At 41.1% G+C, this 25,660-nt stretch overlaps 2 protein-coding genes across 3 annotated transcripts in view; both read left to right on the top strand.

Annotated features, from left to right (window-relative positions):
• The window catches only part of SDC2 (syndecan 2), a 59,716-nt gene extending 46,375 nt beyond the window's left edge, over positions 1-13,341 (top strand). For both annotated transcript variants that reach the window (XM_056483801.1, XM_056483802.1), the window contains exons 2-5: positions 1,183-1,294; positions 8,815-8,948; positions 9,740-9,875; positions 11,095-13,341. In XM_056483801.1, the coding sequence (XP_056339776.1) occupies positions 1,183-1,294; positions 8,815-8,948; positions 9,740-9,875; positions 11,095-11,258 (546 nt within the window). In that variant the 3' untranslated portion in view covers positions 11,259-13,341. The remainder of the gene's footprint in view (positions 1-1,182; positions 1,295-8,814; positions 8,949-9,739; positions 9,876-11,094) is intronic.
• Positions 13,342-23,547: 10,206 nt separating this feature from the next.
• Positions 23,548-25,660, top strand: part of CPQ (carboxypeptidase Q) — a 147,555-nt gene continuing 145,442 nt past the window's right edge. Inside the window, exon 1 of the mRNA XM_056484106.1 lies at positions 23,548-23,618. The gene's annotated coding sequence lies outside the window, so the exon portion shown is untranslated. The remainder of the gene's footprint in view (positions 23,619-25,660) is intronic.

Below are 25,660 nucleotides of genomic sequence, written 5' to 3'. Positions count from 1 at the left end.
TAAAAAGAAATCACAAATGTCTTGAGCAATCATTTTAGACCTCTGGGGAAAAAGTTACCTTGTAAAGTCAGATGTGATACAGGAGTTATCCCATTTGCAGTTTGGTACTCCTTTAGGAAAGCTAAATGAATGTTGGGTGGAATAAAAGGGGCAGTCAATGCCATGCAGTAATAAGTAAATTGGAAGCCTTTGGGACTCAGAGCAGCAGAATTGAGTGCTTATATGAGATACTGAATAGATGAATTTTGTATAGCATTTTGTTATTTAGGGGTTTTTTACTTAAAAGTCCATTTATAACTGTCATATTTTCTTCAAAATTCCTGATAAACAGGCATTGACAGAAGTACTGACTAAAGTAATAGGAGTAATAGTGGCAGGTGCCTTCTCAGCCATCCAAGGTACCTGTCTCTCCCAAGGAGGTTTGTTCTCTGTTAAGAAAGCACAAGCTGAGGTGGAGGAAGACAATTCTTAGTCTTTCTAAGCCTGAATTGTCAGTTTAAAAGGTGACTGATACCTTGTTCTATTTTGAGCTCATTTTAACAGAATCTCTCTTCAGTGGGGAAATACTTGCAGACACAGAAATGTGGTGATAGTCACAAGAAACCAGATTTTTAGCCTGTTGAAGATGCAGTTAAATTTCAGGAGAGATGTGTTCACTTAGGAATTGAAGCATGATGCTGTTTGATCTGGCTGGAAATGTCATAATTGTTAATCAATAGAACTGTCTTAGAAACATTTGTCAGTTGGTAATTCTAACTACTACTAGAGAGTTTAATGAGGTTTGGCTTGATTAAACTCTGAGATAGTTTTTTATTCATGCTTTTGTTCTTTTTCATCTGAGATCAAATGAACATACTTCATGTGACAGCCTATAGATTTGTATATTTGAGATCCTGACAGAGGGCTTCAGTCCTGGGATTTGCTTCTTGTAACAGAAGCTCTGCTGAGTATATTTGCAAATCCTATTTATTCATTCATGCATTTAATGAGATGAAGTGCGGTTTTCATTGTACAGCCTTGGATTTTTACAAATTTCTTTAACAACTTACATGAATGCGTGGCATAAACTGAAAGTACAAACTTCAGTGTGCCACCAACTTAGAAAATAGAACTGAAGATGAAGAGACTGCTGTGCTGGAGAACTGTTACCTTTTTAACCATTCCCTCTTATCTGTTTTCCAGAGAGCAGATTTGACCTCTGATAAAGATTTATACCTTGACAACAGCTCTGTTGAAGAAGCATCAGGCGTCTATCCAATTGATGATGATGATTATTCTTCTGGGTCAGGTTCAGGTGAGACAACATATCACAAATTGATTTTTAAAAGTGCAAGAAGTAATGCAATTATTTGAGGGAAATCTGTGCAGTTTTGCTTTATAAGCTAGAGATGATAATTTCAGTGAATATTGTGAGTGCTTTGCTATTTACAGAGCACTGGGCACCCCTGTGGGCTGGCTTTAAGTATTAACTTTCTGCTTTTTTCTCTTACTCCTTAGTTGCATCATTTCACTGCATTATGTTCTCTCTGCTGGCTCTCTCTTGTTCCCTCTGATTTCTATGCAGATATCCCTGGAGTTTAGAAATAAGGATTATAGAAGGCTTAATTCCCCCATGACATAATACTAATTTAGCACTCTGTAAGAAAACATAGCAGCAGCATTCTTGTTTTCTCTTATATGCAGTCAGGTTCATGTAAACGTGGTGTCCATTCCTCTTTTGTCATTGTTCTTTTACATTTAGAAGTCTAGATACTGCCAAAACTGTGAGTTTTCACTGAGGGAATTACATCCATATAGTGAATAAAGAAATTCTTAAATACAAAATACTGAGTTCTCAGATTTAAACACTCATTAGAGACATGTAGTTAGCTCAAAATTTTTCAAAAATGTGTCAGTGAAACCTCCGTAATAATTTCTCTTAGAAAGTCTCTTTGAAGTATATTTTCTAGACCAGCTTGGAGACTCCAAATGTTAAAAGCTAAATGCAGGATTTTATGGTAGTTCTGGAAAAGACATTTCCTTATTGTTGTATTGGCTGAGCTGTTGTGGAAATCCCATTTATTTTCCAAGTTACTTACATGTTTGCTATTGTTATTTTTTTTTTTTTATATATGTCTTGATGCTTATATATAATATGTGTACTTTCAAAGGATGAGCCCTTCTTCTAGTGCCTTGTCTGTGTTATCTGTAAGGCATACCTGAGATTTTTCAGATGGATTTTTCTTTTCTGCAGACATCTGATTGGTTGCCAGGAAAATCCAGGCCCATCATCATTTATACTTGGGTGATGTCCTGTGTTTTGGGATTCCTCTGTTGGGGCAGTTTGACATCCCAGCATAATCAGAGGCTTAATTGGACCTCCTTGATGTAGAATTGTTTGAGTAGAAACTTAATATTTCATTTGAAAATAATACATGAGTGAATTGGTGATTTTGTTCACTTCCCAGGTCTGTCTAAGGGCTATTCTGATCTCCAGAAAAATGTGCTATCAGTCAGCACCCCATTCTGTCACGTCTTCAGACGCTGGTGACTTCAGAAAAGGAAATAGGTTGACAATAAATAGTTGTATGAAGAATGGTCTAGTGTAGTTTTTTCACATCCCTCTGTGGTGTTTAGTTAATTCTGATGTAGAAGATTCAAAATTCAGACCTGCTTTTGAAGTGGAAAAGACTGCACAAGAGCTGGCTTCACATCTTACTAACCCAGCATTCAACAAAGGAAGTGTAGGGTCCTGCACCTGGGGAGGAATAACTTGGGGTTATTCCCCAAGTACCAGCACAGGCTGGGGGTTGACCGAGCTCTGCAGAGAAGGACCAGGGAGTTTTGGTGGGGGACAAGCTGACCATGAGCCAGGAGTGCCAATGGTATCCTAGGGTATCATTGGGAAGAGTGTGACCAGCAGGTCAAGAGAGGTGATGGTGTCCCTCTGCTCAGCCCTAGTGAGGCCACACTTGGAGAGCTGTGTCCAGTTCTGGGCTCCTCAGTACAGGAAAGACAAGGAGCTACTGGAGAGGGTCAGCAGAGGGGCACAAAGATAACAAGGGGTCTGGAGCAACTGTTATGAGGAGAGACTGGGGAAGGTGGGCCTGAGAAGAGAAGAGTGAGAGGGGATCTCGTCAACACCTATAAACACCTCAAAGGCAGGTGCCAAGAGGATGCTGCCAGAGACTCTCTTCAGTGGTCCCTCGTGACAGGACAAGGAGCATTGGCCATAAACTAGAACACCTGAATAGGAGGAAGAAATTCTTGACACTGAGGGAAGCAGAGCACTGGTACAGGCTGCCCAGGGAGGTTGTAGGTGTCCCTGTCTGGAGGCATTCAAATCCCACAAGGACACATTCATTTGTAATTTGTTCCAGGTGACCCTGCCTTGGCAGAGGGGTTGGATTGAATGATCTCCAGAGATCCTTTCCAAGCTTAACAGTTCTGTGATTCTGTTGTAAAAGTAAAGCCAAAAAGACAGAAACTACCTCTAGGCATCACTAAGAGTAACACCTTGTCTTTCTCTGCTTTCTTTTCCTGTGCTCAGCCTTGAGCCATGAGTGGAAGTTGGAGTGCACTGTCTCTGGCAATTTCCATTTCTCTCATACAAGAAAGCAGGGAAAGTCTCATTGTAAACTGAGACAAGCTGGATGCTCCTGCAAGGAGCTCATGTGACAGTACACCCAGATCTAATATTTCTGAACCCAGTAAAGTCTTTAGTTCAGGGAAGCAGAGCAGCATTCTCTCCACCCTACTCCACCTATGCTTAGTGCTCTCTGTTTTCTATTGAAAGTGTCCTGCAGATGTACCATTGATCAATGTTTCTCATATTGTGTTCAGTCTCTCTCTCTTTACTTTGATACTCAGTGATGTAATGTAATGTTTCTAGCAGGAAGAGCCTTCACACTCAAGAGTGGTTTTCTTGCTATGTAGCAAGCATAGTCCAAGCAAACAGATCCAAGATGACAACACTGCTGACTCCTTTCTTTGCTGTGAAAATTGTTAGCTGCCATCAGGCCTGTGGAGATAAACAGGAATTGTCAGCACCACCATTAATGCCCTTGCAGGTCTTCAAGCAGTATTAACATGGACAAATGTCACTGTAGGAATGACACATTTCAAACTAGAAATTGGCTGAGGGCTTTTTGTAAGGAGTAGCAAAGGTGATTGGTGTTCTGGTTTTTTCTTTTCTTTCCCTTCATAGCCTTTTTTGTTTTTTTTGGTGTACATTCAGATACTTGTTGTGCATTTGCCCCATTATTTCATCTGAATCCATGGGTCAACAATTTCCAGAGAAGTCATGCCTGCCTTCTGGTTGTCCTATATCAACAGCAGAATATCCATAGTGATTTAATTAGTCCATTGTTTCCTTCTTGAAGTCTTCATCTCTGAAGAGATACTTCAGTCTATCATCACTGTTCTTAGCAATGGTGTTTTATATATCATATTAATACAAAGCAAAAATAATTTTCCAGCCTATATACAATTTGAAATGCTTTTATAATTATTGCTACTTTTTCATCTAGCATAAATTTAATAGAGTGTTGGTCTTGGAGATAAGTGAAAGTAGCTGCTAAGCAGCATGACTACCCATTATGTTAAGGAAAAGTACCATCTCTGTCAGATTTATCTGCAAGTTCTTTGAAAAACTGTCCATTTTGTTCTTATGTCTTCTCTAAAATTACTCTTGGTAATATCTATCAGAAAATCATGCAAATTTTTCCTTCCCCTTCTTCTCTTCCCCAGCCTAACATTTCTCAGTCAATAGCAGTTTGAGTTGAGAACATTGGCTCAGGATGAAAGATGTCTATTCTGACATGGTGGCTGAGGACTGTTCTGGGAGGAGGGTTGTGGTGGGGTTGGAGCTTCTTCAAGAAACACAAGAGCAGAGAGCAGATCTGCTTTGGCTCTTGACAGAGGGAAGCTGATGTTGCTCTCCAGGGCCAGCAGAAAGTTTGGGAGTGCTGTGGCAGCAGGGTGTGGGGCTTGGGGCAGGGGGTGATGTGGCTGGGGGTCTGTGTGCCATGGTCAGGGGGCTGGGGAAGCTCCTGGGTGCTGCACAGGAGCCAGCACAGCTCCAGGGCTGGCGCTGGGTGCTCCTGGCCCGTGCAGCTGTGTGCCCAGCAGGCTCACCTTCCCTGCCATGGTGCAGGCAATACAGCAAGGATTCATCTTCCATTTCCTTCAGTCCCACTCCTAAGTGCCTTTCAGATTGGCTTGGAACAAGAACTTGTTCTGTCCACATGCTAAACCAGCCCCAGGCATGCTTCATGACATTGACTGCCTGGTTCTCCAGGTCTTCTGACATAAAAATCTACTGTGATACTGTTTGAAAGTGTGGTTTTGATGTGGTGGACAGAATCTTACACTTCAGTATAGTTAGGACTATTCCTTTTAATCCTCCTTCAAGTTTTGTGGGTTTGTTTTTTCTTCCTTGTGTGAGAGCTATCAGAGATGTGACATCGTTGCACTGTCTCAATTTATTTTAGCAGTTCCCTGGCAGGGCATAGAATTATGTTTATGGTATCATCTCTGGGTGCCTAACACTCCTTTGATGAAGGGTTGCATTGGGGACTGTTCAGTGAATGGAGGTGAGATAACTCAGCTAAAAATATGTAATTTTGATGTGTGTCACACTGCTGATAGAGATGGGAGGTGTGAAAAGGATGCTGGTTTTGTGTGTGCCCACCTTATCACAGATTTGCTTGTGGTGGTGGTACTCCCAGAATGTGATGTGTAACAGCAGACAAATCAGGTGCCAAAAGATAGAGTGAAGTGATTGGATTTTTTTATAGGAGGTGTTAATCACTGGCTGCTTTGCAAGTCAGACTGCTGACTACTGTGGGCTTTTTTCTACAAAAAAATGCTGCTATCTGTACAGTAATTTCTGTTTTCTATGCAGTAATTTAAGGTGGCACAATCTTGATTTCCTGACAAATTTCCTCAAGCACTAAGAGTGTTAAAAAGTATTCACATTCCTGTCATCCAAGGGTGGCTGATATACACGTCACTGAGGATTATATTAGATATTTCCAATACTACAGCACAATTTAGAGGTATTTTGACCACTGTGAAGACAGCATTTGGACATCCTGAAGAAGTTACAGTGGGTAAAAGATGGTGTGTGATGGTTGAGATCTCTCAGCTCTATCAGAGAGTTGGCTGTGGGTTTAATTACTGCAGGGTTTTTGTGGTGGAGACTCACGACAGAGAATAGCCAGCACCATAACCTAAGCTCACCAAACCCAGAAACCAGCTATAGAAACAGTGATATTTTCCAGAGGAAGAAGTAAGTTCTTACACTCCAGCTGTTTCACAGTATTCCTTTTAACAACCTGCTTGGAAGGCACACTCATGACACTGTAGGCTTTTTCTTTCCAATCTTACTTGGATTTGGTGATGCTCTTTTTTTGTGCTTTTTAGGGAACATGATACTATGGGAAAAGCTGTTGCTATGTTCTGGAGAGGACTAGTGAGTGTTTTTTTTTTTTTTTGTCCTTCAGTCCTATTTACAGGTAATTCCAAAAATACAACTGTCAGTTTAGCAAGGGAAGTGTCTTCTCCTTGTTTAAATCTATTCCATGCCAAGCAGAGACCTGTTTAGATAGAGCTAATTAGCAAGGAGGAGCCATGGGGGATGTGTCTTAGCCAGTACCCAAATCAGGCCTAAATGATAAGTTTATAAATGATAGTCACCCATTTGTTGAGAGAACGTGGATCTGCATCTCCTTAGCCAAAGAGGCTCAGACTGTAATGCTCTCCATTATGTCTGGCAGACACAACTAGTGCCTGAAGCAAAGATGGCATTTAAGAATTTGGAGGAGCAGTTGTGATTAAGTGGGATTGTCATTTCATAAAAAGAAGAAAATATATTTTTGTACTCTGAAGATGTGTTTTATGAGATCTCTAATCTGATAATCAATTTTAATTTCCTTGTCTGTAAAAGCTTTGTGTTATATGGAGAAACTTCAGAAGGTAAAGTACGTTGAGCTATCCAGTGAGCCATTATTTCTCAAAGAAAACTCTTGAGTCAAAGCCAGAAATTTTTTCCTGTTGGATGCCTTTCCACACCTCTGTTTTTGTTGGTTTTTTTTGATCTTTGAGTTGCATTTCAGGAAAATACCTGATTCTTGTTGTGAGGTCTTCATTCTAGAATTTGTCATTTTGGTATCTCTGGAAGTTTTTTTCCCAGTATTATTCTGTGTCAGTATCTTTTTTTAATGATTCTAAATTTTTTTTTTCTACCATACAGAGATTGTTTTAGTTGTTGTCTTGTTAATGCCCCTTCTTTAAATGCAAAATGATTGTAATTCTTGATCATGACTTCAAAACATCATTGTTGTGCTCATATTTTCAGCCTGTCTTCTTTCTTTAAAAAAAAAAACAAATTAAAAAATCACTTCAGAATGACTGAGTCCTGCTATTCTGTTGTAGGAGCATTTTATTTGTTAGGAACAATTCTTATGCACATTTGGTAGATTTATTACCCAAGGGTTACTTGGGTAACCGGTGCCTGTAACAAGCAGAGCACATTGAGATTCCTAAGGAGTGGTCCAAGAATGGGTCGATTCTTTTTTCCTCTTTCAGGCCTTGCTAATAATTTAGTCTCTTTCCTGTGTCTTCTTCCTTTCACTATCACTAAAGGATATTTATTAGACATGTCCATTACCTTATTCTAAAGGAGCCTTCATACTCCAGCAAGGCTTTGAATGAGAAGGAAATTAAATTTAAGGTAATCTTTAGGGAGTTTTTTGTCCTCTTACTCAGTTCAAAAGAAAAGGGCTTCTGAATTATGTGGAGTTTAAAACCATGTGAATTCCTAATGACTGAACCATAAAGTAGTAGTAATCTTCCTGTAGATAGAAACTGCTTAGTTTTTTAGAATTCAACAGATGTGCTCTAGAAGAGAATTTTTGTTGTTGAAGCAATATGGGACAAGCAAAACTGCTCAGTTCATACGGTTTAAATAAAGATAAAGAAGTATATTCATTTATTTATGGTATGTCATTAACTAGCAATCACTGAACTATAATTTTAGGCTTAATATCAACAGCACAACAGACAACCACAATACCTACCATTTATAAAATGGTAACAAGCAGCTACAAATTTCTGAGTCACTTTCTGTAACTGATGCAGTGTGTGCCATGTGCACACAGGCACTGTCTCACAGGCCATGGGTGTGTGAGCTCCCTTTATCTGAGTGTACAGGGCCCCCTGTCCATACACCCTTGCTGTAGGAGACTTGGGTACCCCAGATGAGCCTGGGCCCCCCCAGCCCTCCTGCCACGCCCAGGAGGAGGCTGCGCCCCAGGGTGTGGGTTCCAGGGGTGCCCATGGTGGCTCTGGGGAAGCTGGGGGTAGCTGCTGAGGGTAGCCACAGGGTGGGGGGTGGCACTGCCAAGCTCCAGCATTTCCCTGATGATGTGGGACCTCATCAGAGCCCATGGCATTGGGTCTGCCCATGTCACACAGGCCTGGTGGCTGCTGCTTTCATTCCAGACTTTCTGCCCCTATTGCAAGGGTTAAAGCGTTTTTCATACCTCTTTTAAGGAAGGGTTCTTCTGTTTGAAAAGTATTATGGTAGTTTCCTGGTTGCTACTTATTCCAGCTGATGCACTCCCTTCCTTTTATTTGGGATCACTTGGAGCAAGTATCCCCCTGAGAGTTTGGGTGCACTGTTTGCATTCACATCTTTATCTTAGCAGGCGTTGTTATCTACCCTTGCCTAGGGTGGGCTGTGCAACCACCTCTACCTTGGTGTCATAATAAAAAATGTAACTGTTCTGAAAGAATTTCACAAGTCAATGAAGTGTTACATCTTGTCTCCAGGTGCTGAGGAAGATGAGGATAGTGCAGTGATGACAACATCCAGAACAGTTCCAAAGCTGCCGACAACTAGTGATGCATCCAGGGCTGAGACCACCACAGTGAAAATGCAGACCAAGGTTCCTGCACAAACAAAGGTGCGTGGCTGGAGACCAAGACCATTTAAAATTATTCCACTGCACATTCTTGATGGTTGGGTGCTAAGTCTTCTCTTTATATAGATTAAAGAGCACCCACAAACTTTGCTTACTACTATAGCCTGTTAAGTGACTACAGAGTTGTTTGTTTTCATTCCTGCTAGAAAGTCTCTATGGCAACATGTGGATTTCACATGAGAGGAGAGATGCAAAATAATGTGTCATGATGCACTAGACAGTTTTTCAAGATACCTTTGAGTCTGAGCTGGACGATTTTTACATTTCTCAAAGAGTTATTCAAAAATTGAGTGTTAAACTTCCCTTCTCAAAGGAGAATGCTGTATGGTTTGGCTGTAGTTTGAACACTCAGCAGGTTCTGTTTAGTATTTTAGTATTTCCTTCTACCATCATAGGTAATACTGTCTAAGTTACCCTCAAAGGTGTTCTGCATTTAACATATCTGATGTGCAATTTCAGAGTTGTTATTTCATTCAGAGGCTGTTACTCTGATTAACACAGACAATATTAAGAGCTGTTAGCTAAATGTACTTTCGGAGGTTTTAAACTTATGGGCAGTGTTTTTCATTCTGACATGATGACAACAAATAGATCCAATTACAATGTCTAGACCAGCTTTCTGTGCTCTAAAAGCTTCCTGTGTGTTGTGTTGGTATTGTGTAGTGTGTACTTGGAGCCACAGCTACGTGACTGCCCACGGCAGGCAGTGACTGTGCCAACTTGTGGTCTGCCCTCTCTGTAAGCAGTGCTCAGTTTTCTTTTTTGTGCCACAGTCACCTGAAGAAATTGATAAAGAGGAAAGGCCTGAGATGGATGCCAAGAAAAAGAGTGATGAGCCAGGGGATGACACCGACGTGTTCACTCAGAAGCATTCAGAAAACCTCTTCCAGAGGACAGAAGTTCTGGCAGGTGAGGCAGTGTTTGCCAAGGTCTATCTCACCAGAAATAAAACAGAAAACAGAGACAATCCGTATCAAATAATGCAAACTCAGTATTTGAGTTTTCTTGGCAGACTTATACTATTAAACACATTAGTACTAAGCACATTCATAGTGGTAGCCAGTGGTTGATTTGATGAGAATAAATTTGGCATATTTGGGGAAATATTTAATAACAACTTCCATTGCTAATTGATTTGATGCCCACAAGTTGAACACTGCCAGCTGAGTATCTGGGGCTTTCACAGCTCAGAAAAGGAGTTGGAATTTGATTGATGCTTGTAATGAAGAAATGTGTTTCTCACCTCCTAAGAGCACATTGCTGTCTGGTCCATCTGGTACAGATGAACACTGCTTGGGAGGATCTCATGACAAGCATAAGTGGATGGAAAGGGATGGATCAAGGACAATCCATTAGGGTACAGGGATCCCTGAAGATAAAGAGGATGTATTTCTATACATAACCCAGGGAGGCACAAGCTGGCCACCAGTGTTTGCACTACCTGTGAGATTTTTTTTTTGGCCTAAGGACTGTGTTTACAGGTATACTTTCCCCCCATGTATTTGGAAGGGGAGTGGGAAGCCATGAGAGTCACATAGTTTTGGACCACATCTTCCTGTGAGCATCAATTTATGAAACAGCCTTAAATCCACATCAGTGGAAGCATGTGGGTTTCCTCTTGAAGTCTGGTTGGGAGTTGATATATTTCACAAACAACTGCATGAAGTGTTCTCTCCTATTATTGATCAGTAGGAAGTTTATTTCAGCATGGAGTCAGAGTCAAGGCTGACAGAGAAAAGTAAAAGCCCATTTCTTAGCTAGGGTAACAAAATCTTTTGAAGTTGAAAATGTAACTGTTGAAATGAGCTTGAAAGACAGTTTTATGCTCTGGCAGTACTAGTGGTCTTCTTAGTTGAAGTTTTGAAAAAACTTTAATAACTTTTTTAAAACTGGTTTGTTGGATCTCTGGCTTGTAAGTGGAATGCCATTTTAAATTATTGCCTTCATGAATGCCAACAAGCTTTCTGACAGTATATTTCAGCATACTAATAATGAAGACAGTTGCATAATGGAAGCCCTTTCCTGCAATTTGAAAATAATAGCAAACTCATTGTGTGAGATGAAAAAGAAGTATGGTGCTAAACTTGTTTTACTGGCATATTGTGAATCTCTGTTTCTTTGATTACAGCTGTTATTGCTGGCGGAGTTATTGGTTTTCTTTTTGCAATCTTCCTTATCCTGCTGCTGGTGTATCGCATGAGAAAGAAGGATGAAGGCAGTTACGACCTTGGTGAACGTAAACCATCCTGTGCTGCCTATCAAAAGGCACCAACTAAGGAGTTTTATGCGTAAAATTCCTATTTAGTGTCTCTATTTATGAGATCACTGAACTTTTTTAAATAAAGCTTTTGCATAGAATAATGAAGTTTTTTTTTTTTTTTTCAATAAAGAGCCGTTATGGCACCTTTATGATAAAACCCCATTGTATTTAAAACTTTTCACATATTCGTTTAAAAATGTAAAATTAAAACTTAACATTTGCAGTGTTCTGTGAATAACAGTGGCAAAGCATTATTTTATAAAACCATTGATGTTCACTGAATGATTTTTAAAACTTTATGCATAAATATAAAATAATGAAAATTATTGTTTTATCCTATGGTTCAATGAAAGTTGTTTAATTTTGGTCAGCATGTCTCAGATTGATCTTAAAAGTTAGTTTTTATTTCATTAATTTATCTGTTTCCAAAAAATGCCTTTTTGTAGTTGTCATGGTGCAATTTGTCTTCAGATAATTCAGATAACAGTAACTTTTAGTGTAAATGTAATTTTTCAGCTATGTAAACTTCAACCTCCATTTTGTATAAATTTAAGTGTCAGAATATCAATTTTACACTTTGCATTGTTTCTCAGCTTACCTGTAGCTTCAGTGAGATTTGTAACAGCAAATTAATGTGTAAAATTGGATTATTACTACAAACTGTATAGTCGTATTCTTACTAAACAAATCTCCTGTAAGGAAGATTTGTAGTAAGCTACTGACAAACCTAAGCAAACCCAAAGACTCTAACAGTATTTTGAGAAGTTGCTGCAGATTTCTATGGCCACTGTATTTGTTAATTATTTGCAATTTGAAGGTACAAGTAGAGGTTTAAATTTTTGTTCTTTAAAAATGCATTTAAGTTGTAAACGTCTTTAAAGCCTTTGAAGTGCCTATGATTATATGTGACTCGTTGCAGACTGGTGTTAATGAGTATATAACAGTAAAAGAAAATGTTGGTATTTTATAAGCACAGACAATTCTAATGGTAACTTTTGTAGTCTTACATGGATAGACATAATTGTAATTTGGGAACATAAACACTACTGAATAAATCATGTGGCCTAATACTGAGAATTCTATTGTGATATACTTTTGTATGTTTTTCATTTTATGTCTTATTTGCTTATGTTTTAATGTCACAGAGTAGATCTAGTAGATCTTGAAAATCCAGACCAAAAAATAAGAAAGGCTGTTGATCAGGGTGATCCTCACACCAGATTTATTGCTAAGGTGGCAGAGAGAAGTGGGAATGTTTAAGTCTTGCATCTGGTGTATTAGCAGTGAGACATTTGACTTTTACGTTATGTTTAATGGCAGTGTTGACACAGGCCTGTTCTTCCTACAAATGTTGTTTTCCCTACTGTACAGTTCAAAGGAGTACCCCAGTTCATTTACTGTGTGTATTTGTTTCTTATTTGTTGTTTTTTCCCCTGTCCGTTTGGAGAATTTTGGTTTATTCTGCTCAGACTCCACAGAAGAGTTGAGACAAGTGGAATATCTTCATAAGAGAAGAAAGAAATACTCTGAGTAGAAGAGAGAAGTCTCTGTTGCTTAGACCTTAGATAGGTGCTGGATAGAGTGACAGAGGGAGAAGATGATAGTCTGCCTCCTTATATTGTGCTTTGTAACAGACAAATGGCTTCGTCTTCTGCTCTGTTGACCTCCTCATTTTTTATTTTTGAGATTCCCAAAATACAGGTGTTCAGGATGTCAAGCTGAAGTGCTTTTTGGAAATAGCAATGTATTGTAAATAAGATCTGGTAGCTCTTTGGATAAGAGTTGTGCAACTTGTATTTGTTGCTGTCCCAAGTTCAGTGGTCATTTAGGAACAAACAAATGCTATCCTGTGCTAAAATATTTAATATATTGCTTTTTACTTATACTTAACTGGCAAGTTTTTCAAAGCCATACAAGTTCAGCAAGTAAAAACAGGGTAAGAATTTAACAGGTATATCTTGTGCAATATTTAGTGAACTTCAATTAGTAAAATAACTGCTTGAAATAACTGTGCCAAGAAAAGAAAATTTCTGGCAAATGCTGTGCCACTGCTGTAAAATAAAGCATTTGTTAAAGTGCCAAAATAAAGTCTACTATGCCTAAACTAATACTTTATTTGTATAGTCTGACATCCAGTTTTTTGAAGCCTGCTTTGCTTAAGGTAGTAGATCTGAATTTCTTTCAAGGGTGCAATGAATATTGCTCTAAGTATAGCTATAAATATTAAACACCAGATAAACTGTCTTCTTCATAAGCAAATTTATAATAAGTAGCTATTTTAATTTTATTTATGTATGTTAGACTCTGCCTCTATATCTACTGTACAAGCCACTTTATCCAACATAGACATCTGTTGTAATTATGCAGACTACCAAATACTATGCTTGTCTGGTTCCTCCTGCATCTGTTTACAAACAGAAGCAATGGTAAATTTGCAGCTTTTATTTCACCATTTGCCTTTTTTCCCCTGCACATTCATTATCCACTCTGTTACATGCAGAAGAGTTTTAATACTTCAACTGTGTACATGGACCTGAAATATTGCAGTCTTCTCACCCTCCCCAACAATAACCTGAAACTTTTGAACATGCAGTAGGTGTGTTAATAGGATTTATCATCTCATGATCTCTCTGCCTTTCTGTCTTCAGTGCCAAATCATACTATTAGGGAAAAATTCTAACAGAGCTATCATCTTGCTCATAAGCTCAGTTTTCATCAGTCTGCAAAGCAGTGATGAAGACACTCGAGTGCCAGCAATGCTGTTCAGAAGAAATTGGCAGCCGAATGTGTGTCTCTTACACTGAGGCTTCCTAGCACGAGTTGGTCTTCAGTTTCCTTTCCCTTTTGTTCTCTGCTTCCTGGATGTGTTCTAGCAATACTCTGGCTGCTCATGGGTGTTGCTGGGCAGCTGCAGTCTGGGTGCCAGGCTGTGGTGCTGCGCCACCTGCCCTCCGCTGGCCGTGGCTTTTCCTGGAGACCCTTGGCTCTGCTCTGCTGGAGCCACTGCAGCAGCTCTGGAATTCCTCAGCAATCTGATACAGTGTCTCCTTGTGATTGATAGCCTCTAGTGTTTATCAAAATGCCATTTTGCTTTGATTTACGCTGGGTTATAAATCCTTACTTCCTCTTAGTCTTAGTAAAAGAAGCCAAATGCAACTAGTGTAAAGCTTATGCTGAAGGAAGCTTAGGCTCTCGCCTTTGCTTTATTCATGGCAGAATAACCTCAGAAGTTGAGTGCATGGTTCCTCTGCTTGCCAGCTTTATGAGTGAATTGTAGCTCATGTTTACAAGCTGCCTAGTGAGCTTTTTCTTCACTTTGAGCATTGCACTTCACTGAAATAGGATAAATTAAAATTAAAATTCTTTTATTGCATCTCCTAACATAGCATATTTGTAACTTTGACTAGTTGCTCCTTTTTTTTACTTAGAGCTATGTATGGAAATGATGGTGAAGTGTAGTCTTAAATGACAGATACTGTTTTTAAACAACATATGGAATACAGGAAGCTTTTGTAAGGAAAAAAGTATCCAGATAAACATTAAATAAAAAACTATTGGAGTGAGGCAGATGATGATATTATGCTGAGTACTTATGTATTTTGCTTAAGTAAGCAAGTGAAAAGGGAGGAGGAATCCAAGGAAAAAAGCTCTCTGTAGAAACTATTACTCTTACAGATGGAAATAATATAACAAGTTTTTTAGACTTAGAATCAGTTATATTTGTTAATTAGCACTTACGTAATCAGACTGGCATAAGTTCCTTTAAGGAAATACTTGTTGTCCACTTTTAATGAGCATTAATGTTAATTTTGTGGCACTTAAGAAAAGGCTGTGTACCCCAGAGCTCTGAACTTTGGGGTGAAAACTCCTTGCTGGGAGCTTTCAGAGTATTCCCTTTCCAAAACTTTCATCAGGCTGAGCGAATGCGACTTTGCTCTACAGTTCATCTGAGAAAAGACAGTATACCATTCCCTGGCATGTCTTCTGGTTCTGGGATGGTTCATGGCTGGAGCAGGAGGGGGGGATGCTGACATGTGCATTTGATTTCCTCACAGCTCTCAGGCTGACCAGGCACTGGGTTCAGCTGCGTGGGTGGGAGTGGGGCAGCTGTAACCCAACCCTACCGGGAAAAAAGATGCTTTGCTGAGGTTTCTTCCTCTGTGAAGTAAAGTTGTGTGTTTTTTGCTTTGAAATCAAATAAATGATAAAATTTAAGCTTAGTTGAGCTAGAAATGGAGATGTGGGTGCCTGCCCTGGCCTCTGTGAACCAATTTCACATGTGCATTAGATGTGCCAAGTAGCTGCTTACGTGGGTGGAAATCTGAAAATCCCTCTGTGTACTTGCAGTATCTGAGTTTAGTTTATAGTGGGAATGAGGGGGAGGGGACAGAGCTCCTTTAGAACATTAATTGGGGGTGAGTGGAAAGAAGGCAGGAAGAGAAAGCATCCTGACAGCCCCTGTTTTCCACTGAAAGTTACAAGTTGAGTTGGTAGCATTGCAGTGAAATTGTCCTTCACAGAGAGAATCTCAAGGCAGGAGAGCGAGCAGGTGCTGGTGTCACTGAGAGACACTCCTGGATGCACACAGCTTCCCAGTGCATCAGAGATGTTGCCAATCACAGCTTCTGCTGGTGGTGCAACCCTGGAATTTTGGCTACAGCAAAGCAGGTGAAGGACCTGCAGGGTTGACCCTGTGCATATCCTGCTGGGAGGGTGGCAGCAGGCAATGATTGGAGTGCTGTGCTGCACTTAGAAGGGTCTGGGTTGTCTTGTCCAGGGGAGATGAGAAGAAAGGGATGAGATGTGCAGCAGGGGCTTTGCAGTCAAGACATCCTTTTAACCTTTATTGAAGCAACCTTCCATTCCTTTCCCATGCTTGGAAGATGTCATACTTTCACTATACCGGACTCTTTTAATATAAATTTTTATGGCATAGCTTGCAGAACTCTTTAGTTTTTTCATTCACATCACAGTTTTAAATCTGTAGATGTAACAGATCTGTAAAATGCTGTAGTTTGACTGGAGCAGGGTGCCTGTGTCTCTCATGACCAAAGGTCAGGTCCAAAGAATTTCTCCATCCTGGCAGTTCAGCCCTGGCCTGGAATGAGAGGAAGTAGGAATGTTTGTGAAAAACTTCCAGAAAAATATTGCAAAACCTGTAATAGTTCGTTGAAAATAAACAGAGCCCAAGTTCTCTGTAGGGGGTGACTTTAATTAATTTTGATTTCTTCTGGGGCATTATGCAGTTTTTTCCCATGGATTTTTATTTGCTGAATGCAGAGGAAGCTTCTGATATTTTTTCTATGTTTAATCCAAGCGCTGACGTATAAGGAACAATAATTCCACCAGGCAACCTACTTGAAGTTTATCTAGTGGTGGGAAACTAAGGTCAGTGGAGGAAAAAGCTCTGTGTCCTAGTTACCCACCCACCTTGTATGGCCATATGTAGTCCTAGAGTGTAAACAAAGTTTGGTACCCGTTTTCCTAAGTTCCTGTGGTGGAATAGGAGCTTTTTCTAAACACTGCAGGTCCCAAAAGGATACCAAAGAGAAATGAGAACAGACATTCTTTTTGATGTTTTTGTGTCATAACCCATAATACTAACACTCGTCTCCTTCCTACTCCCCTTTCTAAGTATAGCAGCAGGGAGAAGTCAACAACCATCACACTAAATGGTACTGAAAGAATGTAAAACAGCCCAAAGTTCAGTTTTCACTATTCATCCCTGTAATTTTCAATACCACAGAGCTAACACAAGAGTCTCTTGTGAAAGGAAGAGAAGCAGAGCATGTGCTTTGTTCTGGACCAGCCCACAGTGCCAGATGAGTTAATGCTGACTTGGGGAAAGTCTCAGATGGCAGAGGGAATGGCTCACTCCTGCTCACACCAAACAGCCTGAATGAAGGACCCTGCCTTGCTGTATTGCCTCCCTGCCAGGCTGGCGACTGTGCCACGTCCATACTGGTGAGCCAAGACTTCAGGAGCAGTTCTAGTGAATCTTCATGATCTGAGCTCCATCTCGCAGGAAAACCTTCCCTGAGAATCACTGTAAGCTAAAATTATTGACTACAATCAAAGCAGCAGCTAGAAACTTGTCTTTAAATCATCACTTCACCCTGTTCTGCATTTGCTCAGATATTTTCCTAAAGAAAATTAACTTTTATTGGCTGGTAAACAAGATGGCTTGTTAACTCACAATTTATTTAATCTTTACACTGAATTTTGCTCTGAAGTAGTACAGACTGATTTCATACTTACACCATTACAAAGCTTAACTTCCATTTTTTTATATTTTAGCTTTTCCATTCTGTTAAATGGGTAAATAAATATTTATTTACCAACTAATTCAGTTTTTAGTTTTTATGTGTTTTAACTTGCTTTTCAATCTAAGTTCAGAATTCATTATCAATGCATGAAATTAGCAATTCTTGTAAGATACATTAGGCCCATCAGAACAAAGATTAGCAAAACTATTTTGACTATAAAGCACATGCAATTATTGTAACTTACTTACTTAGCAGAAGCATTTCTGCTAGTTACTGAATTGAGTAATTCCAATCACAATGTCTGTTAATACTTCAAAACCAGCAAGTCTCAATCTGTCTTCTTTTTTCCCCATAAGTAGGAAGAGTAGAAGGTTTCTCCTTTTTCAGCTTCTAAGTGGTTTTATTATTAAAAAGACAAAACCAACTGAAAAAAAAATTATACCCACAGGAGAGCTGTCAAAGTGTCTAAAGTTTGCTTTTATCATCTCAAAAATTGGTTACAGGTGCCCAGCCATGTGACTTCTCCCAGTTTGTGGTTTGATTTTTGTTAACAGCTCTAGCAATAGAAATCATAAATTTTTCTCTTCCAGTCCATGCTTTTTATAACACACTTTCAGTCACTAAAAGCCAACTACAATTTTTCTTTAGCCTTTCCTAATGGGACTTTTAATGCAGATTCTGAAATTCCATAGACTTGTTCAGCTCTGGCTCTTCTAAGAAATGCTGTACCTGTTCTTAAAGAATCAATATATTCTTTTAGACAATCTTTCAGTTTATAAATTTTTCACTTTTCAGCATGTTTATCAAAACTTTCAAACCATGATCAGACAGACTTTGCAAATTTGAGTAGGAATCACACCACCTTCTAAATATATACCATAGGGGATCAGGACTCCAAAACTGTAGTTAGTTTTGGAAGTAACACATTAACTCTCTTGCAAAGTCACATTTTTTTAAAGTTTAAATGATTAATGCGTGATTTGAGCAGCCTGTCTTGTAGTTAAACCTAGAATGAGATTGGTGAAGCTAGGTCTCAAAGGATGAATCCACACATTGAGTTGTGTCTGTGCTCAAAACCTGTCACAAAATAAAGCACTCCTCACTTTTGGGCCTGTTCAGATGATAGCAAGCTATTTTAGCACTCAGTTTCTGTCCATCTGTCTAGTATCTGCTACTCCAAGAGCACTCCCCTTCCCAGTGAAATGGCTGGCTGAAGCTTACTGAGAGAAGTCACACTTCTACCCAGCCTCCCATCTGCCTCTGTTAGGTGGAGGTTTTATGTTCACATCCTGTAATAGCATTATAAAGTGTTTGTAGAATCATGGGATGGTTTGGGTTAGAAGGGACTTTAAAGATAATTTTGTCCTGTCCCCCTGCCCCGGGCAGGGACTTCTTCCACTAGACCAGATTACTCAGAGCCCCATCCAACCTGGCCTTAAACACTTCCAGTGATGGGCATGGGGGGCTGCACGACACAGTTCAATTCAGGCCAAGTCCAGAAATAAAGTATTTTATCTGCATCTTTAAAACTATCAATGGATTTAAATTTGTCTGGGACAAATATGGCTGGAATAAGTCAAATTTGTATTTTGAGTAAGTTGAACCTGGGTTTTATCCTCACTAAAATACTGAGAAGAATGAAGATACCTAGCTTAGGGGAGAGAGTTCTTGAGAGAAACTATAATTTAATTGTTCATTATAAGGAAAGTTCTTTAGAGCAGTATTTAATGTATTTTTAATGCAAATATATGATAATTTATGTCAGACATCCAAATACCTTTGCTTTGTAAACACAGGACTGGAGGCAGACCCATGTGTATTGCTGGACCATTTGTTATCTGAAAACTGAAAATCTGTAGGAATGAGCAGGGAAGGTTCCTTGCATGTCTGGTTTTGCATCAGGTGCCCATGCTCTGTCTTCCCTCCGTGGCAACACAAGTCACACAGTTTATAAGGAGATTCAAGTGGGAACATGTTCCACCAATTTTTACCAAAACTCTCTCTCTGTGATAAGGCAAACCCATTTCCCCTGTAGGAAGAAAACATGTAGTAGTCTGCAAGAGAAATCACGTTGCCAGACTATGTCTTTAGTACCAAGTTTTGCTGCCAGAACTTTGTGGACGTTTTTATGTGTGTTCATCATGGCTTTTTTGAGATGCTGTGTGCCCTTGCTGCAAGAGGCTGTACCAGCAGAAGGGCTTGCAGTTGCCAGGAGCACATACACAGTGGCATTTTGCTGCTGGCTATCTTGGCTGGTGTTACTCAGAGAGGAGACTTCACTTTGGCAGGACAGGGCTCATTTTGTTGGCTTGTATCAACTTTTGTTGGCTTATATCAGCAATGAATAGAAAATTGAGGCAACTAAGGGTGACATCTGACTGTAAACCTGCATTGCACTGGCCAGGCTGCAGCTACGATGCATCCCAAGCAAGCACCCCCTACCAGCCCACTGCTGGCAGATGTTCTGTTCTTGCCTGATGATCTGATCCTGATACCTGAAATAAACAAGTCTCTGAAACAGCAGCAGAAAAACAAACAGACCTGTGTAGAAAAATATATGTTTTGAGCTGCATGCTGTTTCTCTTTTACAATGTCCCTGTTTTTTTTCCCTGTTCTATGCATTACTAGGATATATATATAAATATATATATTTGCTGCTAGGCTGCATAAATGGAGACATATAAGTTAGGACAAGCTTAAATACTTCTACAAAGAACTCAAAAAAATTATTCTTTGAAACTTACGAGTGATTCTTTTCAGCTCCTTTAACTGAAGAAAAAAAAAAAAAGAGGGAATTAAAGGTGAAGTTTGCATTAATTAGCAGTCCATTTTTACCTGCCTACAGTGCAAAGCAACAGAGAAAAATTTTAAATGAAGAAAACATCTTGTAGAGGTACTAAAAATCCAGTGTGGACCTAGAGGAGACTTTCGGGAGACTGAGAAAAAAAAATTTAAAATGCTATGCTAAAGTAAATAAATGTCATAAAATGAAAATTGAAAGTATACTCCTAAACAAGGGTAACTGGTATATTGGTAATTCTTCAGTCTGGTACAATGTGCTCCCACTTCAAACACCTTTTGTATTTGGACCTGTGCTGGCAGCTTTTCAAAGGAATCTCATACTTTCTTCCCTCCCCCTCCCTACTTTGCATAATAATTAGTATGTGAATATGCTTGTGATTTCTTCTTATTATTTTAATACAGTCACATTTTAGAGACTTCAATAAAGTTTGGAGGACAACCAAAGCAGTTCCTACTCCAACAGCTATGCTGTCTAAATGGAGTGGAAAACCAAAGCACAGTGAAGTAGCATCATGTCACTCCCCCTTCTTTGCAGGGAGAAACATTGTACCAAGCAATTGTCCATCAGAAGAGATTCAGGAGCCACTCAGGCAGTGTTTTGTGCCTAACAGCACACTCCACAGTTGCTTCATATGCTGTGTAATTGGTGAAAAAAAATCCAACAGCAAATAGTGTCATATGTCCTGATTTTTAGGTTGAATTCCCCTTTCCAGGAGTTAGGTACCAGCTTATTCCTTGAAGTACCTAGTTACAAACAGATAATTCTGATTATTTTCGACATTCATATATATCCAATCCCTTTCTTTAATAGCAAGTTCTTGACTCTGACACTGTTTCTACCAGTATAATCACAGCAGTCTTGTAAAGATGCATCCTTACAGAGACCTTCAAGCACTTGATAGTCTTTATGAGTTAAAGAGTATGTAAGATGGATGACAAAGATGATTTCTGATTGGTGGGGCTGGGATTTTGCCCAGCATAGTAGCCTACAAAGTTTGTGAAACTGATCACAAGACTCTCCAACTCCAGACTCTCCCAGATTTACAATTACAGCCCTGAGTAGGGAAAACCAAGCAATCCAAAAGTCCTGAGGTTGTAAACATATCTATGTATTTAGTGAATAATGCAAAATAGAGACAATCACATAAGAGATGGGTATGAGGGAAATACCTTTCCCAAGGTTAAACAGGTATTGATGTGTTTCAAATCTAAAAACAGATTTGTGCATGTTGCTGGCTGAAGAGGGGTTGAGCTCTGGGTTTTGTTGTTATGCCTCTTAACCTGCTTTTGTCACTCCTCTGGCAAGGACTGCAGGAGACTAAAGTAGTGAGTTCTCTACCTTCTGACCTGGGATTAATGACAGCTACACCAAGATATCTCCATCCTTCTGACTATTTGATGAAGGATAAAAAAAGATGGCCTGACTCTTCAACTTCTTGGTATAGAAGGATTAACACAGGAAGCTAATTAAGGAAAAACTAATGGGAAACCAGTTGGGTGAAGTTATTTAATTGTAAAGAGAGCAAATGAAAAAAAAAAAAATCACTCTCATGAATCAACCAAAATCCTAAATTTATATACTGCAAGTACAGTTTTACATGAGCTTGTTCATGAAAACGCCTTGTGTTCTCTCTTGCTGAAAGTGAAAAGGAAGGCTGTATATTAGTAGTTAAGTTCAAGGTGTTGTGGGTGTAACAGTCAAACTTCGAGGATATAGTATTTTCTTGCATGATTTTCAGTGACATGTTTAACACATTAATCACTGTATTATCTCTTTGCAGAGATACAATACTAGATGGACGCTTACAGCTTATAGGGTACTACATGTAAAGAACATACAGAATGTGCCTCGAAGAAGGAGCCAGAAAGGAAAATCTCTGACAGCCTTTTCCTTGTGTAACATTTCTGTTGAAGCACTTGTTTTGTTACCCTCAATGGAAAAAGACTCTTAAGGACTGTGGCAGTTTGAGAAATATGTTGTTTCAGCCCACCAGTATGCTCCCTGATCTGTATTGCAGAGGACACATCCCAGCTGCAAAAACATACTGTTCAGATGCTGTACTGAAAAATACTAGTGAAAAAATACAAATGAGTCACCTCCAATACAGAGGTGGAGGAGTTAGGTTGGCAGGAACAGCCATTATCTTATAATAATGTGTTCCAAACCCCTCCTCAAGGTACACACCCATGAAGCTCATTAGTGTAACAGTCATTTCACTGAGGCAGAAAGTTCATGAATATTGGAATATGGTCTTGAATACTAGAGGGAAATTCTTCAATGTCTTCCTGCTACAGCAGCTTTTTGGAAACGCACCAAGGGCTTTGATGGTAAAAACCTTACCTCTAAGCACCTGGGTAGTCCCATTGACTTAAACAGAATAAAATGAGAGCTTTAATTCAAGTGTTTGCAGATTAAGAACCATGTTTGTATTTTAAGATCTTATCTACAGAAGAAATTGCACTCATTTACCTAAGTGCTTTCATAAACACACCTTTATTTAAATGAGTGCAGTGTTACTTCTGCAGGCGGCCACCATCTGAGGAGCAATGGCCCTGCCTCAGTGCCTAGGAGTGTGAAGGCAGGGAAGGCTCTTAGACGGCTGGAGAACATCAGTGAACTACACAAGCAAGAATTGCCGTGCTCTGAAATACTCAGAAGGATAGTGCCACTGTGCAGGCAGCAGGAAAGGCTCCTCGTGCTTCATCCATTTTCCGTGTGCCCTTGCACCACTATCACACATTCCCTACAGAAGTGCAATCATAAAAATATCACAGCATCATTGTGGTGTGATGGGTGTGGGTTGGAAGAGACCTAAAAACTGTCTCGTTCCAGTCTCCTGCCATGGGCAAGAACACCTTCCACCTTCTGGATCAGAGCCCCATCTCAGCTGGCGTTGAATATTTCCAGGGATGGAGCATCCACAACTTCTTTGGGAGGCAGCTTCCCCCAGTGCCTCGCAGCACGGAAGATGCCGGTGCCTTGGAAAACTCGCTGGAGGCGGGTGATGGTTTCAGCCCGCGGCGCTGGGCGGCAGCGGCCGGGCCGGGCTGCGGGGCGGCAGGGCCGGGGGCACCGGGAACACCGGGGGCACGGCAGATCCCGGGCTCCGGGCTGCGGGGCGGCAGGGCCGGGGGCACCGGGAACACCGGGGGCACGGCAGATCCCGGGCTCCGGGCTGCGGGGCGGCAGGGCCGGGAGCACCGGGGACACCGCGGGTCCCGGGGGCGGCCCGGCCCCTCCCAGCCCCCGGCGGCTCCTCCTTCCCCCATCGCAGCCGGCCGGGGTCAGGGCCGTGCCGCCGCCGCCCGACCTGCGCGGGGAAGGTGCGTGTTTGCTCTGCCCACCGCCTCATCTTCTTCCTTTTCCTCCTCCCCGCCACCCTCCTCCGCACAGGGCGTTCTCCCGGGCTCCTCCGCCGGGCTGTAGCCCTTTTTCGGGCGGTTTCGGCCCCGGAGGAAGGGTGCCTGGCCGCCATTCCCGGCCGGGCTCAGCCGCGGCTGCTTGTTTCGCTTTAGAGCCGCGCACCGTGTGCTGCCTGTCGCCGCCCCCCGCCCCGCCCGCAGTGGGCCCTTCGCCCGCGGCGCAGCAGCGCGGTGCCACCGGCCCTGCCCGGTGCTGCCGGCCCTGCCCGGTGCTGCCGGCCCTGCCCGCCGCTGTCGGCCCTGCCCGGTGCTGGGCTGCAGCCCCAGCCTAGCAGCGGCACCGCCTCGCTGTGCCCGCTGTTCCCCTTGCTGGCGGGGTGACTGACACCGGCATGGGCGTGCTTCAGGAGCGTGGGCATTCCATCGCCTCACGCAGCGGAAAAGGATCTGGAGGTGCTTGTGGACAGCAGCTGAACATGAGCCAGGGTGTGGCCAGGTGGCCAAGAGGGCCAGTGTCACCCTGGCCTGTGTCAGCAATGGTGTGGCCAGCAGGAGCAGGGCAGGGATTGTCCCCTGCACTGGGCACTGGTGAGGGTGCACATCAAGCACTGCATCCAGCTCTGGGCCCTCAGCTCAGGAAGGACATTGAGGAGCTGCAGCGTGTCCAGAGGAGGGAAATGGAGCTGGGGAAGGGTCTGGAGCACAAATCCTGAGAGGAGCGGCTTTAAGGGTAAAGGTGGTGTTTACCCTGGAGCAAAGCAGGCTCATGGAGACTTTATCATTCCCTGCAACTGCTTGAAAAGAGGTTGATGCCACGTGGGGGTCGGTCTTTTTTCCCGGGTAACAAGTGACAGGACAAGTGAACATAGCCCCCTGTGTTTTAAGTTGGGGAGTTTTAAGTTGGACATTTGAAGGAATTTCACAAGAGGAATGATTAGTGACATTGGAATGGACTGCCCAGGAAGTGGTGGAGTCACTGTCCCTGGAGGTGTTTAAGGAAACACTGGACATGGCACTTTGTGCCAGGGTCTAGTTGATGTGGTGGTGTTCAGTCAGAGATTGGACTCAAAGATCTCAGAGGTCTCTTCCAGGTTAATTAATTTTGTGATTCTGTGAAACAAAATCCTTTCTTACCCTTTCGTTCCTCTTAATTTAAAAACAAATATGGGCTCGAAGTTGGCAGTCACACAGTGCTTGGGGATGCACGATCAGTGCCATGAGCCTGAAGTGAGCAAAGTTGACAGCAGTCACTGACCGAAAGCTAAAAAATATACAGATACGGTGAAAATAATATTTGAAAATATAAAAAACCATATAAAGAAACATGAAAAAATATGTAAGTTCTGTGGGCTGAATCAGATTTGACTAAGAAAGCATTAGATGCAAAGGAACCTTTTGAATATAGTGGTTATATCTGCCAAGTTGTAAGTGTGCTCAAAACTACAAAAGAAGAAATTCAAGATACAAGCACAAGAATTCTTGTTTTTTCCTCCAAAGTGGGAGGACAATATTTTGAGCACCTGACTTTCCTAAGTGCTTCATGAGCACTGAAAGTGCCTGTTCAGACAGTGCCATACACAGACACCAAAAATCCTAATGTCTTGTTAAGTGAGCCTTTTATTTTCAAAAGTTTGCCTGTTGTTTTTCACTGTATTCAAAATTAGATTAGTTTTTACCATTTCTGGAGTTACTCTAGAGATTCTCTAGAACTGTTGCAGGAGTGTTGAAATCTGTTGATTAAAGGGGAGTATATGAGTGTTTCTTCTTACAAAGCAATACTTGGGATGGCTGTAAGCAAACTTCCTGTGTGGAAATGGAATAATTGCTTGCATCTTCATCTATCTGTAATGTATCTCTCTGTTTTAGCTTGTGAAAATTTGTAAGATTTAAGTTAGGGTGGCAAAAGCTGGCCTTGATTTTGTTCTGGCTAATTTTCTGCAGGGATGAAAGCTTTTATTTTTAAAGTCTTTCTCATGCTTACCTGTCAGATCTTAAAATCACCT

This window comes from Oenanthe melanoleuca, chromosome 2 (assembly GCF_029582105.1).
Source record: "Oenanthe melanoleuca isolate GR-GAL-2019-014 chromosome 2, OMel1.0, whole genome shotgun sequence".
Lineage (NCBI taxonomy): Eukaryota > Metazoa > Chordata > Aves > Passeriformes > Muscicapidae > Oenanthe > Oenanthe melanoleuca.
The sequence above is the reverse complement of the archived record's forward strand: the minus strand, read 5'-3'. Positions and strand labels throughout refer to the sequence as shown.